Source organism: Ctenopharyngodon idella, chromosome 22, assembly GCF_019924925.1.
Source record: "Ctenopharyngodon idella isolate HZGC_01 chromosome 22, HZGC01, whole genome shotgun sequence".
Lineage (NCBI taxonomy): Eukaryota > Metazoa > Chordata > Actinopteri > Cypriniformes > Xenocyprididae > Ctenopharyngodon > Ctenopharyngodon idella.
Window position 1 is genome coordinate 27699882 of NC_067241.1, and position 21480 is coordinate 27721361.

The 21480-nt window shown below is 38.1% G+C and overlaps 1 protein-coding gene across 4 annotated transcripts in view; it reads right to left on the bottom strand.

Annotated features, from left to right (window-relative positions):
* Positions 1-21480, bottom strand: part of znf512b (zinc finger protein 512B) — an 86584-nt gene that overhangs the window by 33302 nt on the left and 31802 nt on the right. For 3 of the 4 annotated variants that reach the window (XM_051879677.1, XM_051879676.1, XM_051879674.1), the window contains exons 3-8: positions 5835-5914; positions 5467-5595; positions 4315-4499; positions 3854-4080; positions 2053-2124; positions 446-580 (exon numbers count right to left, since the gene is read on the bottom strand). In XM_051879677.1, the coding sequence (XP_051735637.1) occupies positions 446-580; positions 2053-2124; positions 3854-4080; positions 4315-4499; positions 5467-5595; positions 5835-5914 (828 nt within the window). The remainder of the gene's footprint in view (positions 1-445; positions 581-2052; positions 2125-3853; positions 4081-4314; positions 4500-5466; positions 5596-5834; positions 5915-21480) is intronic. The other variant, XM_051879675.1, reaches the window with a different exon arrangement.

The following is a 21480-nucleotide window of genomic DNA, read 5'->3' on the forward strand; positions in this document are numbered from 1 at the left end:
TTATGTTCATTCTAATTGTGAGAATCTGCTTTAAATAATGATGTGCCATTTTCTATGATCTGTGCATTTTTCATGAAGTTATGAGCACGTGAAATCTACATATTTGTATTCAGTTAGCGGCTGTGCTGTTTTTGTTGTAAACGCATATTACTCAGACTCATTAGAGGGTGAAAACAACGCAACAGGAGCATGTGGGGCTTCATCTGAACAAGTAAAGTCTCTAGTTTTGTATGCAAAAAGAATTTTTGTGCTACCTATATCGGTTCAGTTTTTATTGGCTCTTAAAGAGAGACACAGAAATGGGAGCGTGGGCGCTCCATCCGGTCTTAAAGGGTTAATAATAGTACTTATTTACTTGATTTGTACTATTGTAATTTTGCTTTATTTGAGTTATTTTGCACTGCTTTGGCTATACAAATGTGCTGGGCCATGCAGAGAGAGTTACCTGAACTGATGGCAGAAGTTTCTTTTCTGGTGTGAGCTTGAACCGACTGCTTCCTCTGTGACTCCTCTGTGAACAAAGTGCCTTCTGCCCTCTTCATCCGACCTGCTTTTAACTTCTCCTCCACCTTATTCATTCCTGTGCAACACATAAGAAATTACATTCAAGGAAAGCAGAGACCTCACAGGTCACAAAAAATACCACTAAAAAGAACAAACAAAGAAAAAATGAGGAAATGAAACTCTCAAACTCTCCTGGTGGTTAAAGAGCTTTGTTGTGTTGTAGTCTGTCTTGTGGTGCAATGTTTCTTGAACATGAACCATTATAACTCCAACAGGAAATGAAACACCACTAGAATAGACCTTATAGACCCCCTATTAGCACCAACAGGGGTAATTACTATGTAAGAGTATAAGGTTGCTAATTATAAACATACAGGAGCAAAAATACCACTGAAATATCAAGGAGTATTTATTGAATGGAGGCCTGGACTAAATTCTGAAAGTCAAAGTCTGACAGATTTACTTCAAATATAACAAACTTCTGACAACAAACGCCACCGTGAAGCAGCCAGTCATGAAAAGAAGGGGTCATGGCAATCTAGTAGGTTGTTTCAGAGACACTCTCTGTACTTTACATCCCTTAATGTAAGAGTTTGGCTTCTCTGAAGAAATGAATGACAGCTCAGGCAATAAATTCCACTGAAAGTGACAATAATGCAATTATAAAATTGTAATAAATTCTGCTATCATTTATTTAACATGTTATATTTGCTATTCTGGTAACACTTTACAATAAGGTTCCATTTGTTAACATTAGTTAACTACATTAGTAAACATGAACTAACAATGAACAGTTGTATTTTTATTAACTAACGTTAAGAAAGATGAATACTTTATACTTTAAAGGGGAACTATTATGTAAAGTTAACTTTTATAAGGTGAGAACACACCGATATGTTCCCCTTTAAACATCAGTCATGAATGTACAGTCCGACTGGGCCTTTTGTTGCAGCTGCACCTCAGGGCTCAGTGGGCCCCAAGACGCAGCTCCACCTCAAGGCTCAGTGGGCCCCATGGTAGACCTCCATCTCTGGGCTCAGTAAGTGTGTTTAGCAATACTGTTATAAAATATTTACAGATGTTTTTCTTTTTGATGTTGATTGATTTGTTTGGTTTTAACTGCTAAACTTGTTCACTGACTGATTCGGTTTTATATTTTTATGGCTACAAAAATGTGCCTTCATAAATCCCTCTCAAAATCAAATCCAGAGGGCAAATATTGGGCCTTAATAAAAGTAATTTACAGGTTATAGGAACAGATGTGAGAATAGGAAGAGTGCGTATGTGTGTGTGTGTCAGGTTTTACTAACCGTGGAGTTTTATAAAGGTGAAAAAAATAAATCTTTTTCATTTATAAAATTCCAAAAAGTAAAGTTAGACTATAGTAATAATAATTAGCTTTAAGAATACAGAATTCAGACTTTAAGAACAACAGAATTTATTGGAGGTCCCTACCATTATATAAAAATGTGTGTACGAGTGTGTGTGTGTGTGTGTGTGTGTGTGTGTGTGTGTGTGTGTGTGTGTGTGTGTGTGTGTTTGTATTACCTTTCAAACCGAATGTTCCTGAAATAGACGGCTGCTCCCCGGTGAACTTCTTTGGAGTTTTCTGCTTCCTCCCTGGCTCAAATGGAGAAGAACAACAACAAGAGGTCAAACATCTCAATAACATGGCAAAGAGCTACATTCATGGTTGCTCTATGACAAAATGCAGTGCAGAACAACAACGCTCATGAGTTACAGTCTCATTAATGAGGCTCAAACTTCAGCACACCGAAGGCGAAAGAGCACCTGCTGTTTCACATGCTGTGGTTCCTCCTTTGGAGAAGCTGACACAGCTTCATAAAAACAGTCATAGGAGCAGAGATCGGATATCCATATCTATATGTTAGCATAGCCTTTGATTGTCAACTTATGTCACACAAACTCAGCTGCTCTAGTGCTTTTTTTTTCATTTCAGACATCTACACACACAGATGCACACACACTGTCCTCGCCTCTGGCTCTGGCATGGAACAACAAACGAAAGGATCATGTACCCAAACAAAGGCCATAAATAGCGGACTCACAGCATGAGCCACGTCGACATCTCGACACACTGCGTCTGTGCCAGGCAGAGGCAGGGACAGAGACAGCAGCCGCCACCAGGTACCAGAGAGACTTAATGACCAGCAGCCCTCAGCCCTCGGATCTAACAGAGCACTTACACACTGCTGCTTAAAGGGCCAGGCCACCATTTCCTAAAGATGTCAATAAGGGCATTCTAGGACGTGCTCATGAGAACTGTTACAGAAATATAAAGATCAAATCCCTGGAAACTGTATTACAGAAAGTACTGGAGCTTCATCCTTTTGAGTGGAACTACTTTTCTAGATGATGGAACTTCTGGTTATGTATTACCAACATAACCTCTGTTTGCAGAATCACCCAAAAGGCAAGTTTTATAAAACTGCATTTGCGAGGAAAATTAAAATTACTTTGCTCTACAAATGCTCTACATGGGATTTTCACTGCTAACAACACAAATTATATAAATAAAAAAATAAAATTGAATTTAAATGTATAATTTTATATTTACATGATTTATATTTACATTATTTTATATTATACATAATGTTTAATGCATTATTTTTTACATTTATTTAACATATATTTTAAAATTATTTTAGAAACATTATTCATTATATATTTCTACACAATATAAAGTGTTTCTTTTTTTGTAAAGAATTTAAAGAATGTAACTTTTCCCCCACATTTTCACTGGCAACAACTCATTATGAATAAAAAAAATTAAATTTCACAAAAAGTTCATAATTTTCTATTTACATTATTATTTAATATTATTATTTATTTATTTTTTTAAAAAAAATATGTATTAAACATTTCTACACATACCCAGTGTAAAGAACTTAAAGAATTTTACCCACATTTTCACAAGTAAAAACACAAAAAAATAAGTAAACAAAAAATACCAAAATGTAACGTTGAATTTAAATTTTATATTCACATTTATAATTTTAAATGTACATATTTTTTTCATTTATTATTTTATATTAATTTTAATTATATAATGTTACACATATAACATTATTGTCAGTTCACTGGTTCATTACCTATCTGTCAAGTTTAAAAGAGCTGACAAGCAGAATTCATATCCAAAAGTCACAGAAAAACAAATGTTTAAGTTTGCAAAGCAGGCCATACTGAATGATTCCCATATTCATGTATTATGGTATTACATGTGGTACTCCAAGATACTTCAAAGAATATCATGGTATTACCATATCCTTGGACAGGTGTTTCAGGTGCTTTCATGCACAGCATTAATCTCATTGTGTAGCAATCTTACTGTGCTTCATTCTCTCAGGGTCCTCCTCAGGGAAGGGTGGGGGCAGACTGCCCCCCTCGCTCTCACTGCCCCCTGTGTCCAAGGACGTCCCCTGCTGCTGGGAGCTGTGCTGCTGTCTTCTATCTGGCCTTTGGGGGGCGCATTCCCCATTCTGTATAGGCTGCGACACCTCCTGGGTCTTCTTCACCTTGAAAACTATGGGTGATGGAGGGCTGTTCTCCATGGGCCTGAGAGGGAGCGCAGAGAACACAGGCTATTAAAGTCAATCCACAGAGGACTAGTACCATAGTAACACATGAGGACTTCATCTGGAACTTAAGGATGGCAGTGTGGAAAACAAGTCATGTCCTGAAGCGATTTTTGCTGTGTGTCAAAAATTAAAAAAAGCTAATTCAAATTTGCTGCTGAAATGATTCATGCTCAATAAAAGTGGTAAGATGGTCAGGAAAAGGGTTTCAAACCTTTTTTTGGCATTTCCCTTCACAGGGCTTTTCTGCTGTTTAGGTTCGGACTTGGGATCGGATTTGGTCTCCAAGGTGACCCTTTCTGGGTGATTCCACAGCTTGTGCTTCTGAAGACGCACCTTGGTGGCAAATACAGCCTCACAGTACGGGCATCTGTGACTCAGCTTCTCTGCCATGGTCGCCTGAACGCCACACAAACAAACAAACACACACACACACACACACACACACACACACACACACACACACAAACAAACACAGACACACACACAAGTAAGTTCAAGTACTATAGCTGTCAGATTTAAGAGAAAATGACGTCTTTCCAAAGTTTCTAAAGTTACTAAAGTAGGTATTGGTCAAGATGGTTGACTAGTTGGTCTATGATTGATTAGTGAGGTTTTGTATCATTAATTATATTAATTAATTATATCAAATATATATAATTGTTTATTATATATATTTTTTCTTTAAACTACCATTCAAAATATTGGGGTCAGTAAGATTTTATTTTAAGAAATGAATGCTTTTTCATCCAGCAGAAATGCATTAAATTGATAAAAAGTGACTGAAAAGACATTTATAACGTTACAAAAGATTTCTATTGCAAATAAATGCTGTTCTTTTTAACTCTCTATTTGTTAAAGAATTTATTTTTACATAAGCATTACCAACATTTATCATTTATGCTTTATGGTACACCTCAAACAAAGGAATTTATAGCAATTTATAGTGTTAATGTTAATCAGCAAGTCCACGAATGGCTTGGGTATGCAGTGCATTCACAGCTGATATGGACCGCACGCCACTGATATACAGTATATACATATATATTTAGGTGTGATAGATTAATAATACATTTGTAAAGGGGATCAATTTAAAGAGCCCTCACAATGTTTTGAGTTTTTAGTGTGCTGTGTTTAGCATGCTAAAAAAGAAGTTGTGTCTCTAAATTCATCCTCTTTAACAGCCAGTCAGACACCAAAACACTACTTTTCAAATTTGCCAATGTCAAGAAATGTCAAAACATTTACCTTTACCTACAACAAGCCTCATTTTAAAGGGCTTCTTATGACTGACTGACTGACTGACTGACTAGTTGAGTAGCCGTTTAAACAACCTACTGATTGTAGTTTGGATTTTAGTTTTTACCCCTTGGCATCGCTGATAGTGATATTTAAGTCCGTAAATACTGGGGAATTCCAACCAGCAGCCTGAGCTTGGACATTTCACCCTGGAACGACTCTTAAACTCCTCTTTCCACTGAACAATCATATGGGCCTACGTGAGAGAAATACGCACACACAAACACGCAAGGCATTAAGAAACTATTTGCAATCAATTCACTTACACACACCCCTCTGTGAGATGTTCTTCCTCCAAATACAACAGTTGGAAATAGTTTGGAAAGTCCCTTTACTCCGTTCACAAATGTCATAAAAAAACACCCAAAATCCCAATCTGGCATAGCTTCATTCCTTCATCAAAAGCCAAAATGGATATTTTATTGCTTTACTCACGGGAATAATGCGCAGCTCCTGCACTTCCACACGAGGACGCCCTTTCTTCTTGCTCTCTGATTTCTCATTGTAGGAGGAACCTGAGAAAATGTCAACATGAAAGAACATTTCCAACCATGTTACTTACATAATGTGATGTATTTCATAGCATATTGACAAGTCAAGTCACCTTTATTTATATAGTGCTTTATACAATACAGATTGTTTCAAAGCAGCTTTACAGTGATAACAGGAAAATGATGCATTTTGGCTGTTGTTCAGCTGAAGTCAGTTCAGTGTTGAACGGATTTATTATGATAAATAAATTGTAGGAAAAAAAAGAAAAATTTTTTTGCTGTATGGACACTTAAAAGGTCTGAATGTCTTGGCAGTAACAAAAAAATGTCAAAAAAAAAATGTTATATTTATTTGAAAGAAACATTTTAGCTGTTTGGTAACTGGTTAACATTATATTCTCCGTCCATGTGTGGAGAAAATAATGGAAAGGAAATTGAAAAAATTCTAAACTTGTTTTTCTTTAAAATAACATTTACTGACGCATAAGACCAGGAAAGTGAAAAGAAAGTCAATGATTTCATGGTGGTTTCTATGGAATTTCAATCTTATCCTCTCCTCCTTAAAATACCTTGATTTTATCAAAAAAGGACCATTAACCTTACTTCAGATTAATGATTGGCTTAGAAACTCCCTTCAACACCTTTCAACATGGCAGCTCTCCATATGTTCCAGACGTCCCCTCTGGGACTTTAGTGAGGCTGAACGAACATTTAGAGACACAGTCAATTGCAGATGCATTCTGCGTGCAAATTAGTGCCATTGCTTATTTCATGCAAGTCCCAGGAGAACAGAAGTTGATAGCGTGTGTTGGCTTTCTGGTTGGCGGAGGTCACGGAAGGTTGCCGCAAATCCATACTAACGGTGGCAAGGTCAAAACATTGAGCAAACGGCAGATAATTACACATTAATACTCCATTGAGGCCCACTGGCTTATGGCTGCTAAGCAACTACATAATAAGGACACTTACAAAGTGGCTTCAGATAAATTGTCTGCAGTGAGTGTGTGTGTGTGTGTGTGTGTGTGTAAATGAGAGTGATAAAGGCCTTCACAGACTAGAATAAATCAGCCATTAATCAGCCATTTCTTTGACAGCACTAAGAGGATACACTCCTTGAGTTAAAGGGATAGGTCACCTAAAACTGAAAACTCTCATTTACTCAACCTCATGTCATTCCTAACCCATGTTATCCATAGAACACAACTTTTTCACACAACTCGTTTTTATACAATGACAGATCAAGTTCCAAATCAAGATGTCAAGCTCACCAAAAAAAAAAAAAAAAAACACCATCAAAGCTAGGGGTGTGCGATATGCCCCAAGACATGTATTATATTGTGATTGATTATAATGTTTCCACGATCTGCCTTTATAGAGAGACTGTTAGTGTAGTGTCTGGACTAATCAGACACAATTATTCATTATATTTAATGAATAATCCAGCAAACACTCTCCCCAGATACCCCCGATCTCAATCCAATTGAGCATCTGTGGGATGTGCTGAACAAACAAGTCCGATCCATGGAGGCCCCACCTCACAACTTACAGGACTTAAATGATCTGCAAAAGGGGAACCGACACAATATTAGGAAGGTGATCATAATGTCATGCCTGATCGGTGTATTTTTTCAGAAGACCTTTCTCAGAACTAAGTTCAAAACTGTCAAAACAAATTGACAATAAATTTTCATAAAGTTATTTGTAAAACATGTGAACATACATTATATGATATACTGTATATTTCCACCTCTGTATATATTCCACTATTAATTCTACTTTGTTAAACTCAAATTTAAATTACAATTCTATATCTTGTTTGTTAACGCAATTCAAATTTAAGAATACAACCCTCATTATATGTAAGAGCTGTGTGATAATTCTTCAAAACATCTAATTTCATGTTTCACTAAAGAAAGTGATACAGGTTTGGAAGGACATGAGGGTAAGTAAATGAAGACTTAATGAATTTTCAAGTTTGGGTGAACTATCCCTTTAAGAATTACACACACACTCTCTTTTCTGCTAAATTCTTTCTTTCTCTTTCTGGATATGGAGGGCAGACTCCTTCACTGGCACAATCCTCTCGTTCACAATTAGTCGTGTCCTCCATCACAGCGGCTCTGCCAGCCCTGCAACTCTACACAGAAGTGTGTGGGAGGGGTACAGAATGCTGGGAGAGTGAAGAGGAGGGGGAGGAAGGGCGGGTCTGAGACCAGACAACGTGCTAATTAAATGTCACCAAGTCCTGCTATCAGCCCCTTTTCACATCTGAGCCGTAGGAGCGGCTGGTTTGTTCTTTTTCTCTTCTCCTCACCAATGACCCTGTTAACCAGGGTAGCTATAGGGGCTGATGCTGCCGACCGAGGCCCCTTTGTGTTAAAAACAACACGAAATCTTAATTGATCATAATTGACCTATTTATTTTGTTAATAAATGTCCCTGATCTTCTTCTGCAGAACAAAAATGACTTTAAATTAAAATTTTATATATACATATATATACAGTGAAGAGCTAAAACATTATGGCCAGTCACAGGTGAAGGGAATATAGTTGATCATCTTCTAACAAGGCCACATATTAAAGTCTGGTATAGATTACATATTAAGCAAAATCAGTTCTTGTTATTAAAAGGATTAGTTCACTTTAAAATGAAAATTACCCCAAGCTTTACTCACCCTCAAGCCATCCTAGGTGCATATGACTTTCTTCTTTCTGATGAACACAATCAGAGTTATATTAATAAATATCCTGTATTAATAAATATCCGAATTATCCTGTATTAATAGATATCCGAAGCTTTATAACGGCAGTGAACCACCTTGAACCGTGAACCAACAATGAGTTTGAAGCTCACGAAAGTGCATCCATCCATCATAAAGATACTGAAGCGATGTGTTTGTGTAAAAAAAAAAAAATACATATTTAACAAGTTATATATTCCGTATTGAACTTACGAAGAAAGTGTAATGCATCTCGCAGTTCAAAATGCTTACTACGTCCTATGCCTTCCGAAAAACTTTTTTTGTAAGTTGAATATGGAAGGCATAGGATGTAGTAAGAGGACGGTCTGGCGGAAGCTAGATATTTTATATTAAAATGCATTAACTTAAAAATATTAAGCATCATAACTGTTTTCAACACTGATAATAATGGAAAATGTTTCTTGAGCATCAAATCATCATATTAGAATGATTTATGAAGGATCATGTGACATTGAAAACTAGAAAAATTATGTTGAAAATTCAGCTTTGACATCACAGGAAGAAAATACATTTGAAATATATGACAAAAGAAAACAGTTAATTCAAACTGTAATAATATTTCACAGTATTAATGTTTTTACTGTATTTTTGTTCAAATAAATGCAGCCTTGGTGAGCTTAAGACATTTCTTTCAATAGCATCTTATCATCCTGGTATATTAAATTATATATTACAATATATAACATATTTTAAATTCCAGCACATACTGTTTAATGGCATATTAAAATGCTATATTGCTGGTTTGTGAATAAAGTATAGGGTTTTTCGCTTAAAACTGTTCTGTTAAACTGTTTAGTGAATTTACTGTTTCCCTTTGTACATGTTGGGTTCTCAAAAGCTTTAAAGTGTCTTAAAAGAGATTAGGTGAATTAGATTTATAATATTATTTGACCCAAAAGATAATGTACAAACGTTCCTGGGGCTTCTCTTTGGAGGTATCTCTGTTAGTTTTGTGGTTTTAGTCCTGTTGGATAAGGGATTAAACCTAATCTTTGATCTCAGGAAAGTCAATAGCAAAATTATATGCTGTTTAAAAGAATGTTTTGGAAGCTTATAGAAAGAGCCACGCTTGGGATAGAGGCTATTGTGGATGGATTGAAGGCACACTGTTTATGATAACAAGAATTAGAGAGATCTGTTCAGGCCGAATTAGGCTGAAGCACATATGAAATGTGCCTGGTAGACTGTATTAAGTGTGTGCGTGCATGCATGTGTGTGTGCCTGGTATCCCCTACATTATGGGGGCCAAAAGTCACCACAGAGATAGTAATACCAGCAATTTTTGTCCTTGTGGGGACATTCTTTGGTTCCCATGAGGAAAACAGCTTATAAATTATATGAAATGACGTTTTTTGAAAATGTAAAAATGTATAAACATGGAAACCCAACATCTGTGTGTGTGTGTGTGTGTGTGTACACTACAGTACTTAAGAGATAAGAAGTATGAACACAAACGCATTACAATGACATGGGAGTTTAGTTGAGAAGATTGTGTCTGTCATTATGACACTTCTGCTGAAGAGGAAATGAGGTATGAATTTTAATTTCTGTCTGCAAATATACAGGTCCTTTAGATAAAGAGCATAATTAAAAAATGTTGCTCTTGGGGAAGACATGTTTGTGTTGCTATGGGAATGAAAGCCACTTGTCTTAGTATCTGTTAGGCCGCTTCCAGTGTGGATGTACTCACACACATTACTACCAAAGAGCTGCGCACTAATAATACACACGAAAACTTTTTCATTAGTGTTTGCTAAGGCAAGCTCAAAACCCATAATCATTAGTGTTACACTGTTTGTGCTATGGCCATGAATGATATCTAAATAATATGGCTTGTAGAGAAAAGATATTCTATTATTGTACTTTTCTAAGTGATCATACTTATAAATTTAGGAGCCATATCTAGAGATAAGTATAGAGCGCTGCTATTTTTGTAGGCCATTTCGTAAGTCAGCATCACCCTGGTTCCCTCTACTAAAAACACAATAGGATTTTTCTATTGGCTTTTGGATTATTGCAGAAAATAAGATCTGTGACTAATAAAAGTTAATGATTCTTACATTTTGTTCCAGATAACCTTCATAAATGAATGAATTTTATGAATTTTGAAGTCTAGATATAGTATAATCGCCAGAAGTAAAAAGCTAAAGATACATATATAAACAAACTACACCACAGTCGCACAACTTCAACGTCACCACTACTATTTAAACAACCCTTTCAGTTTTTATTTAAAATCTACAAGTTGGAAAGTTTGAGTTATAATAGTTTGCAAGAACTTGACTAAAAGTGGACTAATGATGAGTAGATGAGTTTTCCTGCTTGGTGTGATGAAGATTAATGTCCCCTGGGTATTACTGACGTATTTTATGCACATAATTTTATGACGTATTTTATAAAACGTAAAAATATCTTGAGCTTATTTAAGACATTTAACCAATCACCCTAGTAACCTCCCATAACGCCATAGCAATGTATGAAAACTATCTACAATCCTTGGCATCATGGGCGTGAGTTCTGCACAGATAAGACCATTCAAATTTACTTAAGGAAATGTAAAAATATTGTTATCACCGGTGTCTATTATGTTTAAGAACTGTTCATGCAAGGACAAAAACCATAACAATACCTATGAAGTTTTAATAATCATTCTAATTCTATGAGAATAGGGAGTCCACACCACAACTATAACAATAATGACAGAGGAACAATATTGTTGGAATCACTTTCAGGGCACTTTTTTACAGGTTGCCTGTTTTTTATGTAAAAAACCCCATCAGTATCCACCTGACTTTAAAGAACTCAAGCGGTTGATGTGGCAGACGACAAAACTGCAGCATGTACTTATAATAAACAGAACAATATCATTTGTGGATGCTAATATACAGTAGTTATTGTTATCGTTCTTGGTGTGAGCGGTCCTTAATAATAATACACTCGTCTTAGTACAAGTTACCAACTGTTCAAGTTCTTTAAACACACACACACTGGGCTTCTTATGTTTTATGGGGGACTTTCCATAGACATAGTGATTTTTATACTGAACAAACTATATATTCTATTCCTCTATACTAACCCTACCCCTAAGCCTACCCATCACAGAAAAGTTTTAGCATTTTTCCATTTTCAAAAAACTTAATTTCATATGATTTATAAGCTGTTTTCCTTATGAGGACCAAAAACGTCTCCACAAAGACAAGGATTTTGGATATTGCCATCTTTGTGGGGACATTTCGTCCCCATAACGTAGGGTTTACCAGGACCACACACACACACACACACACACACACACACACACACACACACACAAACACTCATTGTTTAGCCCAAATAAACCACTCTCTGTTCTCCAGCAACACCCCCTTAAAAAAGCCTAACAAAAGGTGTGTGTGACAAACACATTCCCCAAGACACAAGAACAACTATTGTGAAAGATGTTGTACATAATTATAAAATGGTAAAATCTGCTCATGACCGCACACACCACAGACACACACACACACACACACACACAGATGGGTATGCTGTAATTTTTGAGAGAGTGAGACCCTCCCAGCTGTCTTTGGCTGCAGCTGCATATTGCTCATTTTCATCCTCACTGGAGCAGGAGAGAGAGAGAGACAGAGAGAAACGGTAGAGCCAGAACGGAGTGCTGCCAACTGCATAATGATCTCAAATAACCTGGCCATTCTCCTCTTTGCTTTGCCTGCAACAACTCACTCACTCACTCACTCACTCACTCACTCACTCACTCACTCACACTCACACACACACACACACACACACACACACACACACACACACACACACACACACACACTCCTTGACCCTCTTATTTTTCCCTCCCCTGTCTTCCTCAATTCATACGGCTCCTCTCCTGGGTCTTTCTGTGTACAATAATCAATTTTTATGGCATACAAACAGTATCAACAATTACAAATGAAAGCAATATCTGGAGCTGATTGCAGGTATTAAATACATAACTGATATGAACACATCACTCTCAGTGTTATGAATGTTGTAAAAGGTTATAAATTTCTTCAGCTGTATTTACAGTCTAAGATAAACACCATACTCTAAACACACTTTGACTTTCTGTGCTTAATTCATTAGGTATTCATAAACTATATTTATGTATTCTTTAAGTGTTCATAAGATGCTCATAATGTATTCATAAAAAAGGAATATCAATCAATACTAATAAAGAAATGTAACAATTCCAGTTTGTTTATATACATTTTTTAAGTAACGAAGCATATTATTATTTGATGTGGTATCAAAATTGGTATCAAAATCATAAAACTGTATTGTTAATGTAAACAATAATTGAATGATCATCTATCATTACCTGTTCATTAGGTTTCTACGTTCAAAAGCTATTTGCTGCAAATTAATTTGTTAAAATGAGCAAATAAAACACAATCCTTGAACATTTTCATGATCATTGCTGATAATATCCTGTCAGTCAAAAGGGGGCAGAAAAACGTGTCAGACTGCAACTCATACTGTGTGTGAAGAAAATGTCTCTTGAGTTGAATTTAGGGCTATCTACGCAACAATATGGCATTAAGAGTTAAAAAATAATGACATTAAAGCAGGCTCTATTCCACAGTTTTTCCCTACAGCAAACCTTATTTGTAGCGTCAAGTGTCCGCAGCGACAAGAAAATGGCAGAATCTAAGCACAGCAGTTATTATATTAAACACAAACTCAAAATAAAAAAATACTCACAGAAAACAGACAATGAAATGAACAAAACACAGAGCAAACTAACCAATCAATGAAACAAGCCACAGGTGTATAACCATAGAAACAAACTGAAACACAGGAAACTGAACTGAAACACATGTCAAACCCACCCACAACAGAAACAAACACAGATTACCCGAAACATATGCCCCCCATCATTATTAATAACAAACATCAAAAATACAAAGAGTCCAACAGAGGAGGGCAAGAGGGGGCTTAAGTGGGAGAAGCAGAGCAGGCATACCAGACAACCACAGGATCCAGAGAGGAGCAGACAACAGGGAGAGCCAGGGAGGAGACAACGGAGGCAGAAGCCAGGGAGGAGACAACGGCAGGAAGAACCAGGGCAGAAACCCCAGATGAACTCCCAGGATTTAAACCCACGTCAGAGTCGAGGGAGGGAGGAGCCATGGTGGGGACTTGACAGGCAGAACCAGGGGGCTGACCGACCTAGACGTAGCCGATGGTTGTGGAGACCCAGGCAGAGCAGAAGATCCGATGAGACCGGGCGACACAGAAGGTCCTGGAGACCAAGGCGAAGCCAGGGTGCCGGAGGACTGAGCCGGAGCCGGTGTTCCCGAGGACTGAGGTGGAGCCAGAAGGAAGGAGAAGCCTGACAGAGCAAAAGTGGTAGAGGGACGAGTCACAGACGAAGGCCCGTAAGTCCCTGGCAACGGTGGAGCTACGACTGACAAAGGCAGAGCTGGAGGGACGAGGTGGAGCCATAGGGACAACGGTCCCAGGTGAAGCCGAGGGGGTAAGGAGCCACCGTGGAGCCGACAGGTCAATGGGCCGAGGTGGAGTGACGGGCTTGGAGGTTCTAGGCGAAGCAAATGGTCGACAGTCCAGGGTCGGGCTGACGAACTATCAGTCCAAGGCGTTCGTCTCGGGATGATGTAAACAGGGTTCCACACCATCCCCTCATATTCCACCAGTATTCTCTCAGTGACGGACGATGTTGCCGGCTCACGGGTCAGACTTGTACTCTGGGGCAATATATGGCTCAGGCGTCAGCTCTGGCTCTACGTCTGTGGTGGGCTTAGGCTTCAGGTCCGTTGGGACGGTGGCGGCAGGTGGCACAAAGTGAGCAACGTGGACGGTTGCATTGTGATCCTCCTCTATCTCACCGATGATAAAATGGAATCCACAGTAAAAAAAAGGACCCAGTCCACAAACTCCTTGAAGCTTCCTCGAGGTCCATCTCCAGGCAGGCGGGCTCGTTTTGGCATTTAGGCCTGCCCGGAAAAACAAAGAGGCTGTCTTCATTGAAGTGTACCAGATGGATAATAGGGGTGTAACAATACATCGATATAGATAGATACATCGATCTAATGTCTAACAATACGATGCATCGATGCCACGCGTAAAAAATCGATACCTGTGGGCTATTTATAGAGGCACCTTTGTTTTAACACTCTCCACATTTAACACAATATCAGTCTGCATTATGATCAGTGCGTGCATTCTCGTTTAAACTACCTTTCAGAACTTGTGAAAGACGCTCGGGACAGTAGATGGAACTGTCACTGTCCCGATCAGCCAGTGCTGAATCTTCACGAAAGTTTATCATTTGCTCATGTTTAAAGCCTTGCAAAAAGCAGTGCGCGCACATCTCAAACAGTGTCTGTTAGATCACAACACTGAAGAACAGAGCGCTATGAATCGTTCTTCACACACACAGTAACTGAAATTTAAAACTGTTAAAAGAATATGGTCAATAAACTGCCACATATGAGCACCGCGTGCTGTGACTCTGTGTTGCTTCAAGCTCATCATTCTGCACACGGGATGCGCATAAGTCCTTTGTAACGCTCTGTACTGGAGCCTTTATAATTAATTTGCACAATGAAAGAATATTAATAGCCTATCTTGTTTTGTCCTACCTATAATATGTTGTTGCTTCATTAAAAAGCTGCTTTAGAAATATATTTTAATTGTGTGTGTGTGTGTGTGTGTGTATATATGTATATATATATATATATATATATATATATATATTCCTTATTTATCAGTTTTTTGACATTACACATTTTAGCACAGAATTAAAATACTTTCTTGACTGTTATCATGTCATAAGCTGTCATTATATTACTGTGTGAATTTTTTATCCCAATCCCAATCAGGGTTCAGGTGAAATTTTGAAATAAATGTTTGTTATATATTTTGGTTGCAGTTGTGAGTTATTAAAAATTTAACTGGTTTTGTAAAATAGGCTCATAATATCGAAATATTGATCGAATCGAATCGTATCGTAATCGTATCGCGTAACTTTTTGAGGTATCAGAAAATATTGTATCGCTGGCTATGAGAATCGATATTGTATCGAATCGTGATGAACCGTCTGATTTACACCCCTAATGGACAAGGTCTAAAAATAATCTGTGTCTCTCAAGGGAGCGGTCCCCCTGGGAGAGAAGGAGGATTCAAACTGCCACTAGATCCATATATGTTCAGTCTGTTCTTCTGTCAGCAATGGTTGCAGCAAAGATGAAGAAAACGGCAGGACCTAAGTGCAGCAGTTATTTTATTAAACAAAAATTCAAAATATATATATTTTTTTAGAATACTCTGGACTAGAAAAGCACAAACAGAACAACCAACAATATCCGACAAGAACAGACAATGAACTGAACAAAACACAGGGCTTAAACAGAGCAAACTAACCAATCATCGAAACAAGCCACAGGTGTATACCATAATCAATGAAAAACCATAGAATCAAACTGAAACACAGGAAACTGAACTGAAACACATGTCAAACCCACCCAAAACAGAAACAAACATAGATTACCCATGACAATGAGAGGGCTCCCTGTATAGGCCTAGTTTACAGAATTAGTTGTAAGAGATTTTTTTCCTTAAGAAAATCAAACTATCGATATCGGCAGTTATCATTCTGAATAATCAGCTATCAGTATCAGTGGAGAAATTTAGTATTAGTGCATCTCTAATAATTGTATGTGTTTGTCAGTAAAGGGAAAGACCTGTTAAAGTTTAATGTTCAGTTATGTTGGAGATTTGGAAGAGTTTTTGTAGTTACATTGTGCTGAAAAATGTGGCTGTGTTTCACTCAACTCCAATTGTGCAAGTGTGACAGTACGGAGACCAGTCTCTTCCTACTTGCTTATCATATACAATGCATATAATAATAAATAAAATTGTCTTCAGCATACTAACATGCACTATTGTTAATATGACATATGAACTAAATGTATTAAGTTGGTTCAACAAAACATTTGTATAAATGAAATTGTGTTATTCTTGTTGTACCAACTTGAATTTCAAAATTGCATGCAAAAGTTTTCCTTAATTTAATGAAGTTCATTGAAAAAGTTTATTGAAAATACAAACCTAATTTAATTCAGAATTCTTTTGCTGTTTTCACAATACCATCTTTCATTATTCATCAGAAAAATGTCTCAATGTAAGCATGTCACATGTACTTTCAGTATGTGTTAGTATTAGGGATGCACCGCGGTCAAGGAACTATGCCAGACTAGAACCGCATACTCCAGCACTGGGTGCACGTACCCTTTATAGATGGTAACCAAATCAGGATCACAGACACCAAATTTCTTTAACCGATGGAGGACAAAAAGCTTTCTGTTAGCCGAAAACAACATGTGGTCCATTTGACAATCCCATTTCAAATCTCTCTGAATAATGATCCCCAAAACTTTAGTACTGTCACAAATTTCCAAGGTGTATATGGTGAATAAAGGCTTCACCAGTTTCCGCCTCATACTAGTGACATGCAAGACCTTGCATTTCTTTGGGCTGAGTTTCATTTTATGCTTCTCTACCCAAATGTTAAGATTGTTCAATGTCTGTTGAAGGGTACAAGGTAGTTGAGGAGTCTGGGCAATTGTCATGTCATCCACATATTCCCATTGGCCTGTAACGTCCTGAAGAGCACTGTTAATCAAAGCTAGAAAGATTATAGGCCTAAGTATAGCTCATTGTGCAATGCCACACCTTAACAAACTTGGTGTTGACTGCATTAGCAGTCAATGCAAAGTCTTAAGGATCAATTCCTGGAACCTCAATTCAGTCCACCTTTCCACCAGTCCACCAGATCTGAACATCGATTTTATTTTTTACTGTGCCAGATTCTAGAATTTCCTTTTATCTTGCCTTCAATTTTGGATTTATAAAATTGCTTTTTTGCTACATTTATTTCCGTTTGAATTTTTTTCTGTAAAATTTTGTCAGGAAACTTGATTTTCCAGCCTTAAAAGCTTTTGTCTCAAATAGATAAAGCGTTTAATTCTAGGAGTGATCCATGGCTTATCTGGAGGATAGATTTTTGCTGTCTTCATAGGGAAATGTCTATCTATTTCGGCCAAGATAGTACTATAAAAGGCATCAGTCTTTTCCTTAGTACCAACTGCATCCTTTACATCCTGCCATGACTGAGTAGTAATCCATCTCCCAAACTCCTTCAGGCTAGAATCTCTCCAATGTACCATCCGTCTAATGCACTGAGGTGGTCTTAATTGTGCTTTAGGGCTCCAAAGGACACAATTATGGTCACTTGAACTGATGGGGGGAAGAATTTCAGATTTCATGTACATTGTTTTCATATTGATGATGATCATTTTAAGAATTGTGTTATTTTGAACTACTTTGCAGAGTTTGTCATCCAGACAAATATCCTGAACTTTGAGGTGATTAAAGTGTCCAAGTCCAATGTCTGGGTAAATGTAATTAAAACTTGAACTGTTTTATGTATAATGATTGATTCCCTACATTATTACAGGACAAGAAGTTTACTATGCATAAACATCTAAAGAGCGTGCCCAGAAAGCTGCCTCTCAGACAGTGCTTGCATACTGCATTGAATTCTCTTTCACATCTTCTTGCGTTTGAACTGAGGAATTCACACAAAATGATGTAAAAACACCCGTCTTGGTGAGTATCCTTGTAAATAGTGGTTCACCGGATCACAAAACTCACGGTTCGGATTATATTACGTTTTTGAGTCACGAGTTGAATCATTTTTCGGATCAGCAAGAAAAAATAGTTTGGGGGTGAGGGTAACTTTGCTTTCCATTTATTACTTAAAGCACACTTTAAGTACTTCAATACCACAGCAAAAAATACTAGCCAAACTAATAAAGTTAAAACATTATTAAAGCTAAGTGAACAGTCAGTAGAAAATAAGAATAAATACACTGATTACAAGCATAGATAAATACCATGTAGCCTAACAAAGTTACAAATAAAGTAAGGTCTAACTGTAGTATTCATTTAAGAATGTAATGTAATAATTAAATTTCTGTCATGACAACTCTCTGAGTGTTTGGCATGGTAATGGGTATGACAATGTTGTATGTTTGGTTTGGTGGAATAGATCTGCTACGCTGCTGCTGCAGAGCAAGTACGGGACTTGCTACTGCTAATACATACAGTATCTCACAGAAGTGAGTACACCCCTCACATTTTTGTAAATATTTTATTATATCTTTTCATGTGACAACACTGAAGAAATGACACTTTGCTACAATGTAAAGTAGTGAGTGTACAGCTTGTATAACAGTGTAAATTTGCTGTCCCCTCAAAATAACTCAACACACAGCCATTAATGTCTAAACCACTGGCCACAAAAGTGAGTACACCCCTAAGTAAAAATGTCTAAATTGGGCCCAATTAGCCATTTTCGCTCCCCGGTGTCATGTGACTCATTAGTGTTCCAAGGTCTCAGGTGTGAATGGGGAGCAGGTGTGTTAAATTTGGTGTTATCACTCTCACTCTCTCATACTGGTCACTGGAAGTTCAACATGGCACCTCATGGCAAAGAACTCTCTGAGGATCTGAAAAAAAGAATTGTTGCTCTACATAAAGATGGCATAAGCTATAAGAAGATTGCCAAGACCCTGAAACTGAGCTGCAGCACGGTGGCCAAGACCATACAGCGGTTTAACAGGACAGGTTCCACTCAGAACAGGCCTCGCCATGGTCGACCAAAGAAGTTGAGTGCACGTGCTCAGCATCATATCCAGAGGTTGTGTTTGGGAAATAGACGTATGAGTGCTGCCAGCATTGCTGCAGAGGTTGAAGGGGTGGGGGGGTCAGCCTGTCAGTGCTCAGATCATACGCCGCACACTGCATCAAATTGGTCTGCATGGATGTCGTCCCAGAAGGAAGCCTCTTCAAAAGATGATGCACAAGAAAGCCAGCAAACAGTTTGCTGAAGACAAGCAGACTAAGGACATGGATTACTGGAACCATGTCCTGTGGTCTAATGAGACCAAGATAAACTTATTTGGTTCAGATGGTGTCAAGCGTGTGTGGCGGCAACCAGGTGAGGAGTACAAAGACAAGTGTGTCTTGCCTACAGTCAAGCATGGTGGTGGGAGTGTCATGGTCTGGGGCTGCACGAGTGCTGCCGGCACTGGGGAGCTACAGTTCATTGAGGGAACCATGAATGCCAACATGTACTGTGACATACTGAAGCAGAGCTTGATCCCCTCCCTTCGGAGACTGGGCCGCAGGGCAGTATTCCAACATGATAATGACCCCAAACACACCTCTAAGACGACCACTGCCTTGCTAAAGAAGCTGAGGGTACCTAAACCCTACTGAGCATCTGTGGGGCATCCTCAAACGGAAGGTGGAGGAGCGCAAGGTCTCTAACATCCACCAGCTCCGTGATGTCATCATGGAGGAGTGGAAGAGGACTCCAGTGGCAACCTGTGAAGCTCTGGTGAACTCCATGCCCAAGAGGGTTAAGGCAGTGCTGGAAAATAATGGTGGCCACACAAAATATTGACACTTTGGGCCCAATTTGAACATTTTCACTTAGGGGTGTACTCACTTTTGTGGCCAGTGGTTTAGACATTAATGGCTGTGTGTTGAGTTATTTTGAGGGGACAGCAAATTTACACTGTTATACAAGCTGTGCACTCACTACTTTACATTGTAGCAAAGTGTCATTTCTTCAGTGTTGTCACATGAAAAGATATAATAAAATATTTACAAAAATGTGAGGGGTGTACTCACTTCTGTGAGATAATGTACATGACACGCTGCTGTGAGCAAGTAAGAGATGCTGCTGCTGTACAATATAGCGTACATGAATTACCCGTAGTAGATCTATACAGTGGAGCTGGGGAAGGTGGAGGGTTTCTGAAGTGAGCTACCAAAGTATTTTGAAGGTTGAGCATGCAAGCTCATTGGCTACTGATACAGCAGGAACCAATCAGCTGTGCCCTATAAATAACGATGTGATTACGAGCAAGTTGGATTAAAGGACCTATTAGCCTGCGTCATCTAGAGTTTCACGAAAGAACTTTGTATGTAAAATAGTACTATGTTCACTGTATAAATTTAATATAGATTAATCTTTGTTAAAGTGGTGTTTTGTAATGTTTGATTAACATTAATGACATATACACAACAGCAGGTATTTATAGGCTGCTGTCACTTTAAGACCAAATGCATGGATCCAAAATAATGATACACATCCTTCTCTTATTCTCTTTCTCTTGAGACATAACCAACTGTGTTTACGAGAATACTTGGCGAGACTGGTATTTTGACCTAATTTTGTGTGTGTATGTCCCCATCCAAGTGCAAGTAGACGTGAAAAAGGAATCAATTCGGAGTTTGCACGCTATCTGAAACGTGCCTCGGGTGCGTGTGGCTGTGAGCACAGATAACAACGGGCGAGTAGGCCTACCGAATTAAATTCTCTTTTGCCTCTTCTAGTGCTAGAATGGTCAAAATCTATTGAATGTGGAAACTAGCAAGACAAAACGTGCAAATTATAAACTTTCAGTCTATGGAGGTCAAACTTGAAATTAATCCGCGAATCACATGCGTGCTGAACCGTGGGGCCTAGTCGGTACGTATCACGGATCAACAATGATCTATTTAACCCCTACTAGTAAACATAGTTGGTTATGTCTTAAGTGAATGTAAACAGTTGAGAAATAAAACACATGTGTAACAGTATATTTGATCCGTGCATTCGGTCTTAAAGGGACAGCAGCGTAATAAACCTGCTGCTGTGTTTTTAATGTTAATCAAACAACAAAAGACAAAGAAATCACTCACTGCTCTTGACTGAATGATTTT